The sequence below is a fragment of the Pomacea canaliculata genome, linkage group LG8 (genome assembly GCF_003073045.1).
Source record: "Pomacea canaliculata isolate SZHN2017 linkage group LG8, ASM307304v1, whole genome shotgun sequence".
Lineage (NCBI taxonomy): Eukaryota > Metazoa > Mollusca > Gastropoda > Architaenioglossa > Ampullariidae > Pomacea > Pomacea canaliculata.
This window is the reverse complement of record NC_037597.1, coordinates 2,293,291-2,313,513: the sequence shown is the minus strand read 5'-3', so window position 1 is coordinate 2,313,513 and position 20,223 is coordinate 2,293,291. Positions and strand designations below refer to the sequence as shown.

Here is a 20,223-nt window from a genome sequence, read left to right as displayed (position 1 = left end):
TTACAGAGTGAAGAAAGTTAAAAATATCAGTTGGAAGAAAATCTTGGCTTCTGTTTACAGAGAAATTTGGGTTGATGGGGTGGAGGAGAGGTGCTCAAATAATAAATGTCAGGAACATAAAGCACAGTCTATGTGAATGCAGTAAATGTGACTGAAGAGAGATGTTTGAGAGAGATAGTGTTTGGTACTTTTCTTGCCACTGAAGGATTCCTTACTCTTCATTCGAAGAAAGACGATGATCTAAGCCAAAGATTCTCAACCTTTTTCAACCAAAGGGTGAATGTCCGTGAGTACCCCTCGTGCATAAAAATACTTATTTTCATAATGGCGGTTGCTTATTTATGTAGCTGTGTACCCCTGCATAACCCTTGCCATACCCCTAGAGGTATGCATACCACCGGTTGAGAACCACGGATCTAAGCACCCCAAGCAGATGGTTAAGATATCTGACTTTTTTTTTTTCTCAAATGGGATCTGTACATCACCTATACATAACTATATGACTAGTCCACCACCACCACATCATGCATGCCTGCATGTTCTCAAGACCTACTTTTATCTGCCTCCAAAATGTTTTATGAATTACTTTTCATTAGCCCTATCAGCTAATCTTAATGTAATCTTCATTAGTCTGTAAGCTACAACCAGCTACTTAATCTTAAAACAAGGCTTTGCAAATCATCTATATTGTTTTATAGCAACGTAAAATGCTTAGAATAATCAACATTTTATTAACTACAAGTATAATGTAGATATAATGAATTTAAAAAAATTTTCAAAGTCCTGACAGATTCTCATAGAACTCAATGTAAACAAAGCCCTGGATATAACAATTCTCAGTTTAACACATTTATCTGTTATCAGAACAGGAAAAAATTGCCTCCCCAAAGACAATTTTTTAATCCATTTTTTAAATGCCAGGAATCTGGGTTAGCTTTGCATTTCAGTTACTCTGTGGTCACACAATATTTTAGAGATCATATCAGATGATGACCTGTTAGTGCCTGGGTGCATTCTCTTTGGGGGTCAACAGCATTCAAACTTGTAGGGTTTACATGTACATGTTTCTGCAGATCAGCATTAATTTTGAAATCTTAGACACCTGGGAGAAGCATTTTTTTTCCTATTTGGATACATGATTTGGTACCCTTGTGGTCTTGGAGATGCTCTGCTGACAGCTGCCTTAAACGATTATGCCTGCTAAAAAATTGACATTTTCAAGAAACAGTAGACTCTAGTGCCATTAATTTTCAACCTATAAGCAGGAGCTTCCTACATGTCATTTTCATGTTTAATTTGCAAACAAGAGTACAGTTATCCCTTCTACATCACAACTTTCCCCATCATGGTTCTGATATATCATGGGTCTACATCAGACATTGAATGGACTTTTTTTTGGGGGGGTGATGGGGTTGGGTTGCAGAAACCACAGATGAAACCAGAGGCCAGAAAATGACACAGACATCATTGAGAAAGTCACTACTGTAAATATATGTATGGTACTGTATAATATCAAAATAGTTTCATGCCATAAACACAATTTTGTTAAAAAGTAAAAATAAGTAAAACATTAAAGTTTGCAAAAGCCAGCAGATGATACACATAGAACTGTAGATATCTTAAAAGGTTTACTAACTCATAAATGTATAAAATATAATTATGTAAAATATTACCTGCACAGTATGTTTTCATTGCTTAATAAAATAAACGAAGAAGACACAATTGGTTTTTTTTTTCTTAAATTTGGAGTAAAAGAATTGTAGTTCTATTACCTGGTTTGGATATGCCAAGTGCTTTTAGATGACATCTTCTGGTCATTTTTTGCATCTTATGCTTTATTTTAAACAAATTAATATCTGTTTCATATTTTCTTTTCATATAATACTTTTAATTAAATATTGACTTACATATAGCTTTTGTCCTGTGTAACCCTTATACGTTTACAACAAGGTAGACTCCATTAAAAAAAAAATTCAAACTTCTCAGTTTTAAAGGCAAGTCAGAATGTTTACATGGATTTTCCAAATCACTTGATGTGGTGTCTCTAACCCCCATGACATGGAAAGGATAATTGTAATTTCATCTTCAAATTGTGAATTGTTTGCCACTCCAAATTGGGTGAGAAAGTGATGCTTCCAGATTCTCCACTCCCATATTTCCATAAACGTTTGCATCTTCTGCACTGCTATTTTCATGAGAGAAGATAAAAATATGATATAAAACTATAATCATTAAGAAAGCTTATTAAATTCTGAAAATCTTGAAATCATGAATCATCTTGTCCAAATGGATTCTACTCATATAAAGAATACCAAGCAGTCTGAGAACAAAGTTTACTAACAATTCAACACTTGAATAAAACATGCAATGATATCCATGGCACCATAGAAACACTCATGTACAACTGCCAGACAATGAATCATCTTTATTAATAATATTATCCCCTAAAACCCTCTGAGTGTAAGACCAACAACTTATTTCTCTATTTCTATCTCTTTATTTCTGTGCTGCTCTAATGGTATAATGTGAAGTGCTTCTTGTTTACTTGCACAGCCTGTGGATTAAACTATACTTCATTTTTATCTATTAAATGAACTAACCAAACACTTTTTAACTTTTATGTTCAAAATGAATAGAAAAAATATCTAAAACCACACTACAAAATATTAAAATATTATATAATTATAATTAAAATATTAAAAGAAATGTTAGTAACTGTCCATTATTTCCCCGAATACAAATACACACTGATTAAACCTTGACCTCATTAGCATGAACAAGAAACATCAGTGAGTGCACAAGCAAGTAGAAAGTTACATTAAATGTAAGCGCCCTTAAACCCATAAACAGCCTGCAAGGGTAAAAAGTCTTACAGGCATTACAAGACTTTTTTATTTGGAAAAAAGAGAAATTGTTTTGAATGGTTCTCAACAAATAATAAAAAAAATATTTTACAGAGTAACTACATAAATGCTGAATATTAAACCAAATCACAAACTACAATGAACCAATTTACCAAGGTTGTGCAGTCAGAGTATCCTCCATGTTGACAGCAGCACATGACCAGAAATAATGTGGTTTAGCACACACACAAGAAGAACTATGCTAACTCTTCTGTGTGCACTGTGCACGCACACAACCTGTGTTCATTCCAGATTTATTAAATCAGGTCTTAACACTAAATAGTTATTTTTCAAAACCTAAGCATCTTCAGGCAACAAGTGAGATCAAGATCACAATGTAGATGACTAGTCTGCCTTATAAGTCTGGAAAAAAATGTAAATGAATAAATGGCACCCATTACACAAACCTAAATTAGCAGGTACTTTGTGTAGCTCTATCCAAAGGAACTGACATCAATATAAGTATATGCTTTAAAATAAACTCTCTGACAAGAATTAAGGAAAACCCCAACTTCTCCTTTTCCAGAGTTTCATGTTTAATGTTCTCCTTTCACTTGTCACAAAATACAGCCCTCTTGTAATATCACCTCAAAATATATGTGGCACACAGAAAAAGTTTTCCTTTAATAAAAAAAAAATTGTATACAAGTCTTTGAGAGCTTTCTCACACAGGCCACTCTATGTAAATATCAGAACCTGGTTTTGTAAATTAAAAAAAAAAGATAGACCCACCAAACATGAAGTTTTAGGATGAAATAAATAAAATGACACTGACAACATCAAATGCCCATGTTATGAACAAAATGTCGCAATGCTTAGCCAAGAAGGCATGCCCTTGTTTCTGCAGCAGCATGGTAACAGAGAGTATCACACAGACAGCTTCACACAAAGGTAGCAGAAGCTATCACACAATGTATTGTTCCATTTCTATTGAAGTGCTGCATGGCCAAACAATGAAATTTTACTTGCAAATTTTCTAAGAGAGACCAGATGACATGACCAGAGAAGATTAAAGGCTACATTTTCTCTTTAACCATTGACATTTGACCCCCTGACAATGAGGATGCTCCACTGGTTAGGTAAGCAACAGTACTTGGACAGGTATAAAAGTCAACACATCAATTGTTTTGACCAATCTTAAACCCAATCAAACAGCAGGGAGATCATAAAAGCTTCAATGCTATGTTATCTGGTAAGCCTAAAAGAATAGACAATAAAAATTTAATTTCTTCTATGACAATGCCAGGTGTCATGACCCTAGAAGAACAGAAATTAAGAGAAGGGAAGCAAAACAACCCACCTGCTTATCAAGTCATGGGATGTTGTGCCACAGAGATCAGGCCCAGAAGTACCAGAGGAGCAGTGTGTATGGAAAGGTCTCTTAAAAAGAACCTTGTAAGAGCAGAGCAGTAACAACAGTGGATGGGGGACATGTCTGATAACTCTACATTACAATGGACAGATTGCAAATAGAGGCTAGTAGAGACACACTGACTTAAGCATGTTTAATCACCACTTTAATCTAGGACAACAGATCTAGAAAGGCAAGAAAAGCTGACATCCAGATGTGACAATTCAGTTGCTCTGGGGCAGGCTGGAAAGGCAGAATCCTGTCTGAACAAACAAGGAAGAACTGAAAAGGCGAATGGCATTTTGAGGGACTAGTCCACCAGATCAGTCATCTATGCTTTCTCCCATCTGGGATGAAAAAAAGCATCTTGGCTGTCAGCTCTCAGAGACTGTTTAAAACTTGAGGATGCAGAATCACTAGTATACAATCCTTCTGTCCCATGGAATGGAGAAGGCTTCAACTTCTGAGGGTCTGGAACTGGAGACACGTCAGCAACTTCCAATTCAAGCAAATGAAAAACATGAAAAAAATATGGCCTACAAAATGTCAGACATATCTGCTGAAAGACTAAGGGAAGAAAAAACCCTTTCTTAGAGACTGCTCCACTCTCCTGCTAAAGGCATTGGCAAGGATGTTAAAGCAGCCAGGAAAGTGATGGACCTTGAACTGAATCCCATGATCCTTGCCCTACAGAAGAGTCTTTGAGACTTACAGAGAGACCAAGTGTCCCCCTCTCGATACAGGTACGATACAATATGGAGAAGTCCAACAGAAGCAACATTTTCTAGTGGGTCAGCAGCGAGATGCATTTTTCTATAAAAAACAACAACAAAAAAACAGGGTGGAGCCAAGATCCAAACCCATGCCATTCAAATCACACTGTCATGGTGACAGGCGCTTTAGCCACTGCACTCTCAATCAACCCTGGTGCAGCACATGACTCAAGAGCAGAGAGCAACACCTCTAACCACTGGCTTTGCCATCACCTTTATAAACTGAGGGCTGTCGTTTACCTGACTAGTGGAGTGCCTTTCATTCCAGGCACATGATAACTCACCGTCAGAGAGTCAGTTTCAATGGTTAAAGAGTAAATGTCGCATATTACCTTATATGGTCATGTCGTATAATGAGATCAAAGAAAAACATAATATAATGATGATGAGAAGTGATGATAAATATTCAAAGGAAATGCATGAAAGACAAGTAGAGAGCATTCTGACAGTCCTAAAGAAGGGAATATGTTTGCACTAATACCATGTCCCTTCTGAGAACTAGAAAATCACTGTAAGACATTAGGAATCTGTGATGTATCATGGTTTCATACACTTTGTATGACAATTTTTCACCTTCAGCTCAGACATGACCATAGAATGCCAGAAATAAACAGGTTAAAAAAAGGATGGTTTGCTGTTATTGCCATGTCAGCAAACAAGTAAACGCAAAGGATAAAGCCAGCATGAAAGGAAGAGAAGACACAAGGCAGAATGCATTCATGGGTTTTGCATTCCAACCTTTTTTGCCATATACAGTATTTTAATACAATACTGGCACATCTAGGTATAGATGACACATTTAGAAATTCATAAAAACAATTTAGTCTGCTTTCTCTATTTAGCTCTACAATATAAACAGAATTATCAACAACAATAAATCAATATTCATCATCCATATATTAAGTCAAATCTACCACTTCACTATTTTCTTTGAAATAAAACCTTCAGTAGGATTAAAGCATGTCAAACCAGCCACATCCTCTCTCATGCAGCTGATGGAGCACCAGTGAGCTAACAACTGTTTGTGTCAACTTTCCATCCTGTGTAGGACACTGTGGGACTTGGTAACATAAATTTGACACTGTGGGACTTGGTCAGATATATTTCACAATGGCAAGAGAGGAGAGAGCCCCGAGAGCAAGGCCCAAAACCATGCTGAATGTCATCACCATACCTGCTCCCTCCGCCTGCTCAATAGCCACATGACTGAAAACAATCCAAAAGTCTCCTATAAAAGCAAAAATCTGCCAATAGGAACCAGGGTTAATCACAAAAATGTACAATAATATCATGGTAGCACCACTTGTTAAAAAAAGTTAATACATGTTTCTAGAGATTTTAAAAATCTGTTAATCACATAAAGTGTTGATAAATGGAAAAACTTGTTTTGGAAAATATAATCTTACTTAAGGACAGTCATTTTGATGTTTTTTCAACACTGCTATATTTATGATGTATAGCTGATAACAGGTAAGACATGCCTTGTCATATTGCTGTTGACTAAATCAAGAATCAGTTATCTTAGCACCATTGTTAGTATCTAATGTTTAACTCCCTATGTACTTGAACATTTCACACTTTTCTTTCTTCATTCATCCAAATGATTCTGACCTTGGTCCATACATCATGGACAGTGTTCCCAAGTAGCCATTGGTCAACCCCAGGGTCAGAATAAGAGCAATTGGCCATGCATCATTATTCAGCAAATTTTTTAAATAACTGTTGCTTCCTGAGTCTATGTGGCACATCATTAACAGAGGAATATATACAACTCGCAGAACTGCCATTATTATGAGAAGTGCACCTTGCCCATTGCGTGGCTGCAAGACAAGAGGAAAAAACACTTCATACCATAAACAGCTCACGGTCAAGTTCAAGCATATAAAAGAAGAAAAAAAAAGTAAATAAATAAAAACAATTTGAGGTTTATTATTTTATTTAAAACTGATAAAACATTGAAAATAATTTTTTTGGTAAACCTTAATTTTAATGCAGTTAAAATGAATGTCTAGACTAGCACATTTCACTAACCTGGTCAGTATATTTTAGCAGTATCACAGGGCAATGGTGCAGTCACTTAAAGTGCCTGTCACCACAACAGTGAGATTCAGCTGTCATGTCTCATGAGTTTAGATCTTTGTAAGATACACCTTATGCCGACTAATGGTGTGTGTTCCCATGCTTTCATGTGTATAGGTAAGGCACTATGAGGGTGCCTTTGTTGATGGGAAGGTGCTTCATATAAAAATTATTATTATTACCACTTTTCACGATTAACAACAGTCATGAAAGACTTAAAAAAATTCTACTGACCAGATGTTCCAATACAGACATAAAACAGTCCACAGCTTTAAGCCCAGGTGTTCCACTAGAAACTTAAAACACTAAATAACTGTGAGCCTAGGTGGTCCACTGGAGACAAAGAACATTCCACACCTATGGACACAGTACTATGGACCTTACATAACTTGAAGATCATAGTCCTCTGCTTTAAAATTTTTATGCAGTCTTTCTCTGCTTTGTGACTGCCTCAATATCAGCAGTCTTCTGGTGATTTCAGCTCCGCTGGCCCAAATATTTCTTGATCTATCATGTGTTCCCCATGGATGATACAATGCCTTTCCAAGCTGTAGATGTGAACTGTAACAACTTACAATCTTCGTCTATATAAAGCAGAGCAACAATCCAAGCCTTCTATAAATGTCAGTGACAGAACAGCTGGATTTTTGTCTTTCCTTTGTGTTTTTATATGTGTTGTCACTTTACTTTTATTTTTCCTTTACAATTTTCACTTCCCGTCGACTGCCAATCTTTTCTGCCTGATGCCATGTCAGTTTCTTCTGTTTTTCCAAGTTATTACTACTATGGATCTTCCATAACTGGAGGATCAAACAGTCATCTGCTTATCATTTTCATGCAGTTTTCTCTGCATGACTACACTGACACCAGCAGTCTTCTGGTGATTTAATCTCTGGATGTAATATAGCAGAGCAACAAGCCTTCTATAAATGTCAGTGACAGAACAGCTGGATTTTAGTCTTTCCTTGGTTTTTATTTTTTCATTGTTTGTTTGCTGACATATGGACTGTGTCCTTATGTGTGTTATGTACATTTATTAGCCTTTCTCTTGTAAAGAGGACTGAGCCTTCTGCTAAGTTGGAAAATATGCTATATAAATTCCCTTTATTATTATTACTTATGAGGCCAGTTGTTCCACTAGTGACCTAAAATATTCTTTGGCCAGGCCAACTGATGGCAGCTGAAGAAAGAGAATAGGGCATTCTTGATGCAGCTATCTAAACTTGATGCAGCATACTAAATGCATAACACCCCCTAACCATCTACAACATTGACAGGAACTAACAAGGAGCTATCCAGAAAAAAGGCACAATGTCTTAGCCTGTGTCTTCGTGTGCATCAGCTGTCACTCTACTAACCCTACAAGCAGTCTCTATCTTCAATACTGATATGAGCTAACAAAACAGAGCTACTAGGGAAACAGGAACAAAGTCTTACCCAGTGTACCCATGTGGTGCAGAAGCGGCCTAACAAGTCTCCGAAGTTGAACATCAGAAAGCACACCACGGGGGAGAAATATTTGTCTACAGTATCACAGAGAGAGCACACTTTTCTCACTCTCAGCAAAAATGTCACCACTTAACTTACAAGGGCTGTTCCAAAAGTTCTAAGCCTCACCCAGACAAACTGAATATTTTTGTTGGGGTAACACACTACCATTTCTTTTAAAACTAGACAAACTAGTACAGATTTATGTTTTAATTTGTGTGCACGAGGCCCGTAGAAAGGGGAAGGGTAGTGCGACAAATATTTAATTGGACAAAACAGAGGCTTGAGCAGTCATAAATTATCTGCAAAAGAAAGGTATGACACCTAAGGAAATCCATGAGGACATGGTAAAGACACTTGCGGAGGACTCCCCTTGCTATGGAACTGTGAAAAAGTGGGCTGCTGAATTTGAACGGGGCAGGGCAGCACAGAAACTGACCCTCGGTCAGGTCGTCCAAAAACCTCAACCACTGATGATCAAGTTGATGCCATTCACCGTATGGTTTTGGATGACAGATGTCTTACTGTCCAGCAGATAGCTGAGTCCATAGGGATTAGTTCTGGTTCAGTCCATACTGCTTTAACTAAGATCTTGGGGGTGAGGGAGCTGTCTGCAAGATGGATCCCAAGAATGCTGTTGCCAAAGTAGAAGCTGCAAAGGGTTGACATTTCCAGGACACTTTTAACTCGCTTTCAGGCTGGCCCTGAGAATTTCCACCAAAGATTAGTAACTCAAGATGAAACCTGGATTTATCACTTCGAACCTGAATCAAAGATTCCCTATTGGCAAAGTAATGGCTTTTATTTTTGGGGACTCTGAAGATGTAATCACGATAAACTATCTAGAAAAGAGAAAAACCTTTTAATGGACAGTACTATGCATCCGCATTGACACAAATGAAGGAAGCAATCATGTTGAAATTTAGAGGGAAGCTGAGCATGGATGTGCTCTTGGTCCAGGATAACACATCCATTCATTCTGTCAGGTACCAGTGTCTGAAACAGCCAACTATGGCTTTGAATTGCCATCCACCTTACTCACAGACATTGCTCCATCTGACTTTTACCTGTTTCCAAAACTCAAATCCCACCTATGTAGTCGCCATTTTGGAAACAATGATGAGGTCACATGTGCTGTGGAGGAGTTTTTGGAGGACCAGGACTACTTCCATGATGTGATTGCAATGCCTGAGCATCGTTGGACCAAGAGCATTGATGTCAAGGGGGACATAATAGAAAAATGGTGAAAAACTGTCTTGTTTCTGCAACTCCTTCTGGGTGAGGCTACAAACTTTTTGAACAACCCTCATATATAAATTTTACAACAGCCAGTCTCACACAGACACAAGGGATAACAAGAAAGAACTATTATGTCATGTTGTATTATGTCCGTTTCAAGAATTAAAAAAATTTTTTAATTAAAAAAAACTAACTAAAAAATTAAACTGTGAAATTCACCGTGAGATAATGGAAAAAAAAAACTGCATCCCATTTTTGATGCACAGAAACAACTTTTCTAACAAGATGAGCTTATAAATGTGTTTAGAACCAACAAAGCCACAGCCATCAAACAGAAAAAAACTTCAACAACAGAAAAAAAAAGCATGCACTTGTACCAGTGTGTAGTATGTGCATGCATGTATGTACACACACCCATCCCCACACACCTCACAACAACAAAAATAACACCACTCATTATAAATAGTGAATCTGGTTAAAGATAGACCATACCTGTCCAGGGATCCCCAGGCTGATAGTGGACAGACTTGATGATGGAAGTGAGACCAGGAAAACAGGCCAGGGTAACATAAAAAACCAAACCCACAGTCAAGCCATAGGGCCAAACCTTGAAACACAACATACATGCTTCTGTTCAATCTTGTTATGCACTCCTTGTGAAGCAAACACAGGTGTGACAGAAATAAAGTGAGCATTCATGTTTAAAGTGCATTCATTGTGAACATTACAAATATGTTCATATACATTAATCAATCTCTTGCAATTTTTACATACACTCATTAGTTCATCCAAATGGATGCAAACATACTTGACTGTCCATGTAATTTTAACTGATCAAAAATAATTATAAATTGGTTTAGGTTTTTTTTTTACTTTTCCAGAAATACTGAACTCTACTCATTCATAACTTTGTTTTTATACATTCATGATTTTTATAGCACATTTGTTGAACTGTGTATAATTTCAAGATAGAATCTAAGAAATAATGTTAAAAACAAAAAGAAAGTCACCTTTTTTAAAATGGAGGAGAAATACTGGCGCTGAGAAACCAATGATGTGTAATTAGGAATATCTTCATTAATATCTAAGATTTTATTATCATCTGCAAAAAAAAAAAAGAGGAAAAAGAAGTAAGATAATATGACTTTAAAGACTTACAGCAGAAACTGATCAGTTCTCATGTATAAAATTGTCAGAGCAATACTGGACGAGACTCATGACCGTACACGTAGAAGTTTCATTATTTAATTTTTAGCAATTTTTTTTTTATTAGTAACAAGGAAGAAAGTGTTTTTTTTAAAAAAAGGTCTTACACCACATTGGGACTTATCCTACAATCTTAATCGTTTATGCTTCAGAATGCACTTCTGTCAAATTTGATGACCTTTATGCTACGCTTTATGTTCCAATTCTGTGTATGCTGACGATCTTTCTACTAACTCCTACACATTTTCCATCTCCAACTGCCACCTGCGATACGACACCATCCTGCTCCAGTGACAAGTGGCCTTTACAACAATGATGTTCATTCACTGTTCTTAATGTATAAGCTAAGCACTGTAAATAATAAAACCAGTGAAATCAGAAAAAGTTACTCTTTAATTTCAAAGAAAAATATACTCTGATTTTTACTGACATTAAAATGCCATTGCATTAGCTGAAATATACATGAAGTTTGAAAACAGCAATGAACACAATACAGAAAAAACTCTCAAGTATAAGATCATCAAAGTTTTCTCTGAAAAAGGAAATGAAATATGCAGTTCATGCTGTCTATAGACAGCAACACAGAACAATGCAAAGACCATAATATTTATTGTCATGGGATAGACAATTCTGACATCTTATTACCAATCTGATTAAGCTTTTGTGACTTATAAAGCTTGGAACTGGCATTTCATTCAGGCAAAACTTTTCAGACCTGGCAAAGGTACAAAAGCCAGAAAGCTGACAGCAACGATTCAGCAGATTTGTGTTATTCTAATTGCCCAAATACTAACAGTGGGAGTTTATATCAGTACAAGCAATTAAAACTGAAAGAGATCACAATGAAACACTCTCCGGTTAAATTGAAAATCAGAATAGGCTGAGCATAATAGCAGTCCTATCCATTATACTAAGTATAATCTGAGTTTTGATTTGTGCACACATGAATGTATAGACACATGCATGCACATACGCAAACACAACATTCTCTCTCACATGGACATAATTAAACCTCTCTTTCTCACTCATCCATATATAAAAAATATAATAAAAGAAGTGACAAATATGAGAACACAACAGAAAACAAATTGCAACAAGCTTTTAAATGTCTACAAAATCTACCTTTAACTCACTAGACCATGGCCATTTACCGTGTTAGTATCGTGTTAATATGTAGTGACAAATTGTTTCACGATGGCAAATCGCCCAGCACTATTTATCTTTGAAGATAAAGACAAAGCTACCATTCTATCGTTTTCAGTGATACTTTTGAAATATGAATACACATGGACTCAGAATGGAATTATCCCAGATGATAAAACATTTTAATAAAGTTGCAAGCAAGAACTAAAGGGACTGGCATTTTAAGTGATCAAAGAAAGCCTTAGAAGACATTTAAATGAAAGCAAAGCTGGGGATAGCCAAGTAATATGGGTGTAAATATATAAAGCTGGAAAACCATGCTCAATTGGCAGATCAGTAAGAAATTGAACTGTAAAGAGTTAATATTTTGACAAAATATATATTCAGAATTCTGCTGAGTAGTGGTAAGCATGCAATACGAATCATAAACTTCGTGGACACTTCTGAATAGAATGAGCACTGCCAACATACCAAGATTAAGCCTGTTTTATATCTTTGATGTGCATATTAAATTAATTGTATGTCAACAAGAAGTTAATATGATATGCTAATAGGATGTTAAGTAATGACAGCTTCTTTGACACTAACAGTGATGGGCATATGCGTGTCTGCATATGATGCAAGAACATCTCAAAGTGTATATATATATTTTTGTTTATGCCCTAGAAATGTATACACACAGTTTTGCAGAAAAAGTTTTGGTGAGTGTCTATACATGTGTACACAGCCTGAGTGTTCTCTCTAATTTGTAACAGATTTCATCTTTTGTAGGAAGACTCCACTCACCAATCTCAGGCTCAGGTTCAGTCTTGTAAATTTTCTCTGGGCCACTCTCACTTTCAGAGTCTGGCATTAACAGCAAGCACAAACTGGCATGTAAAATATTACTAAGACATGCATTGTACTCCATGCTACACACATGCCGTGTTAACAAATACCTTTGATTTATATGTCTTCTTTTCATCAAACCATCTTGTACAGAGTGTTGATGAGAAGAATGTTAGTGAGTTTAAGCAAACACAGCAACTTTAAGCAAAGTTCTTGTAGTTATAGTACCTGCCAATGGTACAGCAGCAATGATGCTTGCTACATCTATTTTTTACATTAACATACAATTATTTTGAAGGAATTTGTGGGCGAAGTTTATATTTCTTGATTTTTGGACTCATTTAAGGATGTCACTGCTACAAGACCTCAGGGATATCTGATATACATATAAAAAAATCTAGAAGAAGCAGTACACAGACGAGTAGCCATTATTTTCATAATGACTTTTTCAAAAAGGTATACAAGGACAAGCTTCAGATACAGATTCAAGAGTCTTGTCCTCTAAGAATGAGAAGCAAAAGTAATGTTGAAAACAGCTGTTGCTGCATCACAAAGCTTTAGATTATGAAGACAATCCAGTTTGGACAGCTATGTGCAGCAGCAAAAAACATTGCACGGGGAATATAAGTTACTTGTCAAGCTAGTTATCTTAAAACTTTCCCCTGCAATAAGCATACCATACAAGAAAACAACCAAAGCTTTTCACATTCACCCATTATGTTTCTTCCCATAACCCCAGCAGCTGGGAGAAAGGCAAGAAAAACGAGACCAAAACTTTCTGGAGACAAAGAGAGAAGGTAAAAATGGTGTAACTACTTTTTGGGCCTGACATCTAAATTTTCTTGGGCACCAGGACATTTGCTTGCATTGAATTATGAGCATACATACTCAAGTTTGATTTCCTTTCTAAATATCTTAGGAAACTTCATTCTTTTCCACTTGGAAAGCAGCAATGAATAAATATATTGTGCTCAGCTTCCTGAGCATGACTCTGAAACCATCAACTAGAAGTGAGTAAAGACATGATATTCCATCTCCTGAGTAGGACCATGAGTATGACCGATATAGCTACTGACTAGGAGTGAGGTGATGACAGGAATGATGTAGGCTTTTCATCAATCAGTCAGCCTTTATTGTCAGTACCAGGCATAATCCAGGACAGAAATTTTTCTTTTGCTCACAAAATAATTTATACATGTAAACATAACATATTATATATATATAAAAACATATACACCCATATAGCATTTAACATGCACACACACCTATACCCTCTCACACATACCCGTGACCTTTAAACTTTGCACTTTTCCAAAGGCATGATGATTATGGTGATGATGATGATGATAACTGGCAAACACAGGTACGGGCAAAGTGAAGTGACTAATAACCACTGAACAATCTATAACACAGTGATGTGGCTTATAACCACTAAATAATCTTTATCAGTAACAATGTAGCATGCCCTGCTACTGTAACATAATTGTTACAAGGTTTGATCACCTCTAAACATGAATGATCTGTGGAACAATGTAGCATGCCCTGCAATATATGACTTGACTCTGTTTTTTGCAACAGCAGATACTAAAATATCACATAAGGAGAAGCAATTTTTTTGTCACCAGTTGGACCTATGAAAATATAGTCACCTAGTCATAGTGTGAAATTGGAAATGATCTTTGAGTGAGACAGAATAATACTGACAATATAGCAGATTATGTGGAAGATTGCTACACAAAAAAAGAAAAGCAGATGGGCAGGCAAAACTATCCTTACTAAAGAAAAACAAATGCACACAAAAGCAAGTAACAGGAGTAACATGCACATGGAGAATATATTTACTACCTAGCAGTGCAAAAAACAAACAATAAAATCAACAGCTGTATTTTCAGGAAAAAATGTTTTAAAAAAACAACAACAAAATTAAAACAGATATGCTGGTTTGAAAAAAGCACACTTACCTTGATTGACTAAATAGAATTTGGAGTATCTCTGAAAATAAAAATGATTCTCAAATGAAAACCTTTCTCCACTAGGTGGGGACTATTCTTATACCATGAAATGAAACAACAGGTATATATCTTTTATCAAATTAAAAAACTACTTCCAAAAAACACATGAATAGGGTTCCTATAAAATAAAAACATCCATGTATAGAAAAAAAAGAAATATGGGGTAGTCGCAGAACAAGTAAACACCTTACCAAACGATAGAGGGACAAGTACACCAATAGTGCGAGGAAGGAAATGAGAGTTGCTGACAAGAAATAGCCAAAGGCACTGGCTTTGGGACTGTCACCACCCCAAAGTGCCAAGATGTTGGTCACAGAAGTAAGTGTTCCACCCAATGCCTGCAAGTAAACCAGACTTTTAAGGCTGCAGTTCATTGTGCAGCAAGTAATTAACAGTGTAGACTGGTCAACATAACTGTTTAGGTTCTGGTTTGCTATGCCACAGTTTTTATAAATTTATTTTTGCTTTTGGCAAGTATAAGAAAACTAAATAAAGTGCAGTCATGTCCATAATATTGTTTCTTTTTCAAAAAGTAATCATTAAGATAAAAGACCTTTTGGTAAAAGTATCTGACTACAGCGAATGAGACCTCCACTTCACAGCACCAGTATTGTGAGAATAATTTATATGAAGATAAAATGTTGCACCTGAATAAATATATATTTTGAGGGCTCTAGTGTTGCTGAAAACCAGCATAGACAGAGAAATCCAACACTTTTGAGAAACTTAATAAAAAGTGTGGAAATTAAGAAATATATAGACAAAGAACATAAATACTAAACTGTATATATATATATAACATGTACATTTACATAAATACAATTTTAATACATTTAAAAAGTGCTGGTTTAAATTCTTATTTTTGTAGAAGGAAAAATTTCAAACAGGTTATTCTGCTATTTTCTTCTCTCTCAACCTCCATAGCTGAAAGTGGCTCTAATTTTAAAGTTCGGCTCATTTGGAAAAATGTTACACCACAAATTCATTTCAAAAAAAATAATGACTATTTTCAACTTTGATGGGAACCGATAGTCACAACATTCCCTATTATTATTACAGTTGAATACCTGTCCTGTCATTGCCGACCGAGTGTATTTTGGTGGAAAGAGACAAGACAGCCCAAACATTGAGCCTGTTACCACAGCTGTCATACCTGCAACATCAATGGGTTTTTTTTCCTTTCTGGTATTCTGCACATAGGCAAGGCACCTCTATATCATTCATTCACTGAATTTAAAAGATCACATGACCCTAGGCAGTACACACAGCCACTCTTTAATGTTTTCTATTCTTGTGAGCTCAAGAATTAAAAAAAAAAGGAAAAGCTTTGACTACAAATCACTGACCATGCTTAAAATTCCATTGTTCTCTTATTCCTGGCAAACACTTACCAACCATAATTGCTGAGCTGACAAGGGTGACAACAAAAAATTCATATTGCCCTGAAACATGAAACACAAATATACAAAACCTTGCACTTCCTTGCTTTACCCTTTATCATTTTTCCTGCTAGCGGCAACTTCTGCTTTGTATTTGTTTTCATCCATATTTGTTGAAAGTTGTAAACAATATTGTAAATAGGTTTTTTTAACCAATGGAGTCAATGAAATATATAACTGACTAAATGTTTTATTTAAAACAGAGAAGTATTGCTTCCAAAATTGAAAATACATACATGAATCACTATCTACTGCCACGAGAACAACTGTAAATATGAAGATGACTATTATTATCACCAGTGATGACACCATCCGAACATTTAGAGAAATGCTGAAACAAAATTTATACCATCAGTCAAGCATGACAGGAAAACAAACTGCAAAGTACCATTAAAGATTAGAACACATTATTTGCTTCGTAGCATTTGTGTCAGTTTCTTGAATAATAACCTAATTTTAATCCACCACAACTTTTAATTTCTGCTATAGACTCAAATGGACAATGCATTAAATAGAAAAAGAGAACAAAACAGTGAATGTAGGCTAGAAGTCATGAACAATCACTGAATGTCTCAGAGTACATAAGTTTGTGTTCTTGCTTACATGCGCTCACAGAGACTGTTCAAAAGTGTGACTAGGTCTGAGGCAAATTTTATGTAGCTAACATGGCAGCTGATCTAAAACATTTATGAAGCAAGTCAGTACCAAAAAGCATAATTACACACTTTCTAACAAAGGCAACAGCAAGGAACATGAAGACCAAGTTTGATAACATGGCAGACACAGACAGGTAGCTTTCAAACATCCTTTGCAGCTCAGTTGCGGCATTTGGGTCATTGTATGGCACATTTGGTGGTAAGGTCACATTTCGCAGCTTGTAGTCAAAATACTGCAAGCAAAACAAAACTGACAGAAGTGCTCACTCCTTTTTCTTTTGACTCTATCATAACATCTTATCTTAAATGATATAGTTAGCTTTTTGCTTTTTTTAAAATGATTAAACATGATAATAGTAAAGGTTTTTCTAAATGCTTGACATGGTTACCTACTTTCCCTCTGTTAAGAAAAATTGCCCCCCCCCAAAAAAAAAAACAAAAAACAAAACAAAAACAACAAAAAACAAAAATGTCTGGATGATTTGAAATATGAGAAGGGTCCAGAAAAGCAAACACCTTAGCAGAATAAGAAATAATAAGAAATCAGTTCCGACTCTATTTTCATCTCTTTCCTCCATATACACCAGATCTCCATCTCTCGCTGTGCAGAATCCCCTTAAAAAAGTGGAAGCACTTCTTCTCCAAAACTCAACAAAAACAATAATAATAAATAATAATAATAAAGTTTAATTTGTATCGCACTTTTCCCCATCATTAAAGGTGGGCTCAAAGCGGTATTACATTAAAAAGAAAAACACACAAACATAAGAATAATGGATAATAGACTTAAAAGCAATAAGTTTCAGTGTTCTTATCATTATTTACTCCCACTCTCTTCCTACCAGCACTAGACTTTGAAGTTGATCTTTGCTAAGAGAGGATCAGTCTAAGCAATGTCTTGAATTTCACATGTAGGCCAGCAAAAAGATTTGTCGGAATACCGAATATGAAGTTTTAGGGCAACACAGTTGAGAGCAGAGCACAGTCCTGGCACTGAAGAAGTGAAATAAGCATGAAATAAAGCCTTCACTTACATTTTTGGCAGTTGTGACAGAATTCCATGGCAAAAGGGATGCAATTCCCAGGAAATTAAAAATCAGGAATACCAAGTTCCACCTAAAAAGTAAGATACATTTCACATTAGATGCTCTATGTATGGTGGGGGTGGTGCTTTATCTGCACATATTCCTTCTAAAAATTTAAGCAACAGCCACTAGTACTTCCTGAAGAACTAAGGAATGAAGGCCTTAAGGGACAACAGCAACAAAAATACACCATTTGAACATATATATAGCAACAGCTTAACATTTGATTTGCAAATGCCACTAGGCTGCCAGCTGTTAATGTCACGGAACACAATGCACATATTAAATTTAAAGGTACTAGTGAGTTTTTAAACTAAAATACCATTGATTATGACTATGCCACAATTTTTATGGAACATTTAGACACTCAAATACTTTGCATTGTTTGAAAAATTGAGGAAAGAAAAGTACCTGTCTTTTGGTTCTGCATAGATTGTGGAGGGAGGCAACAAGACTTCTGCTTCTGCATTTCCATCTGCAGATGTTCTGCTGCGCTCTGAGAAACTCATGGTTTTCAGCTCTGAAACAGATCCATTTAGTGCTACAGCAAAATAAAAAAAGTTGCTATATATTAATTGATGATTGATTTGATAATAACTATCAATGTGATATTAATTGATGATTGATTTGATAATAACTGTCTATCAATGTGATCAATTTAAGACTACTTTCTACTACTTTTAAGACTTGAAGTAATGACTGCAACACCCTTATACAGTTTTTAATGTATTATGTTGATTTCATGTGACATCCTCAGGCTCGCCACTTAGCAAGAACACAGTGAATCATTTATAATATGCAATTTATATGCAAGCATGATTTCTGTATAACTGAAAACCTATAAGATGCAGTTATAAACAGGTGGTGACTGGTGTGCCTGTGAGAGGCAACAAATTTTGTAGCATATTGTGTTTGCATATGCCTCTGCTACAAGCAACAAGTTATTAAAACAAAATAACTATGTTATATAAGATAGTTGCATAGCTCATGACCATCAAATATATCAGACATATTACGCGATCAGTAAGGACTGTGTTTCTGTAAATGTATATCAAAAAGCTCCAGTTAATAATTCTAAGCATCTCTCATAGAATCTACAAGCCTTGTGGTGGTGTCAGTCTGCTTCCATCAATGCTCAACGAGTTAATCTGTTCTCATCGTGAAAGTAAATGAACAGTCAAGTACAGGATTACTGACTCTACATCAATAATCTGGTTAATACTTTTAAATGACGTTGTCATGATGTTTAGCTTCTGTGTAACTCTGATCCCGAAATGATTTTATTCACACCGTCTGCTTACAGTACTACTACTCTGTCACTCAAGTAAAAGAAGTTTGCCTAAGCGTCTATTCATTGTCCTATGACAGCGATATAGTTTACCTACACAGGCTGGTCTCAGTGATCCACGTTACAGAATCCTGTGCTGAAAATTGTTTAATTATGACTGTCATTACTTGCCACGACAGTCCAATTCAGTTGTTTTGTCATGTAGACCTCGTCTGTCACATGATCACCAACTTTACGAGCGCATCGATCAAAACTGGACTTTAAACTATGATTTCTAATAAGATCGTCTTCCACTTTATTTCGTCCAGCCTTGTCGCTTATTTGTACCACCTAACACTATACGTACTCAAATTTGAGCGTTGGAAGTTCCCATGTTTAGGAAAGGGAACGTTTATGTTGTAAGACCGAATGGTTGGTGACTCGTACAGCCTTTGGGTTTCACTATCTGCCGGAGATTATCTAGAAATCAAATATGTCTCTATGGTGATATGCCGAAACGGTTTACAAAAATATTAAAGTAAATGGTTTCAGTTTCCCTTCAACAAGACAATGATAATTATTTATTAAATTATAAAATGTGAAGGAAAACGCTCAGCACAGTACAAGTCAGGAAGCAGTTAAAATTACTGAAGAGAACATGTCAGCAAACACAATTTTCTAGAGAAACCTTTTAAAATTATTAATATAGCGAAAAATCAGCGATTTTACGACGGCTATTCTTTTTAAAGAAGAC

At 35.9% G+C, this 20,223-nt stretch overlaps 1 protein-coding gene across 4 annotated transcripts; it reads right to left on the bottom strand.

The window, feature by feature from the left end:
• Window positions 1–2,319: 2,319 nt before the first annotated feature.
• Window positions 2,320–20,156, bottom strand: LOC112569859 (equilibrative nucleoside transporter 3-like). Of its 4 annotated transcripts, none has more exons than XM_025247888.1 (15): window positions 19,584–20,156; window positions 18,614–18,722; window positions 18,152–18,233; window positions 17,187–17,350; window positions 16,698–16,792; window positions 16,414–16,464; window positions 16,090–16,175; window positions 15,214–15,360; window positions 14,972–15,002; window positions 12,969–13,028; window positions 10,844–10,935; window positions 10,326–10,440; window positions 8,544–8,629; window positions 6,639–6,847; window positions 2,320–6,233 (listed from the first exon to the last, which is right to left on the bottom strand). In XM_025247888.1, exons 2-15 carry the CDS (start codon window positions 18,709–18,711, stop codon window positions 6,122–6,124), a joined length of 1,428 nt encoding a protein of 475 aa, XP_025103673.1. In that variant the 5' UTR covers window positions 18,712–18,722; window positions 19,584–20,156; the 3' UTR covers window positions 2,320–6,121. The 4 variants fall into 4 exon arrangements, with proteins under 4 accessions (XP_025103673.1, XP_025103674.1, XP_025103675.1 ...); XM_025247889.1 differs by having other exon boundaries at window positions 19,588–20,156; XM_025247890.1 differs by having other exon boundaries at window positions 19,837–20,156.
• Between the last annotated feature and the right edge of the window lie 67 nt (window positions 20,157–20,223).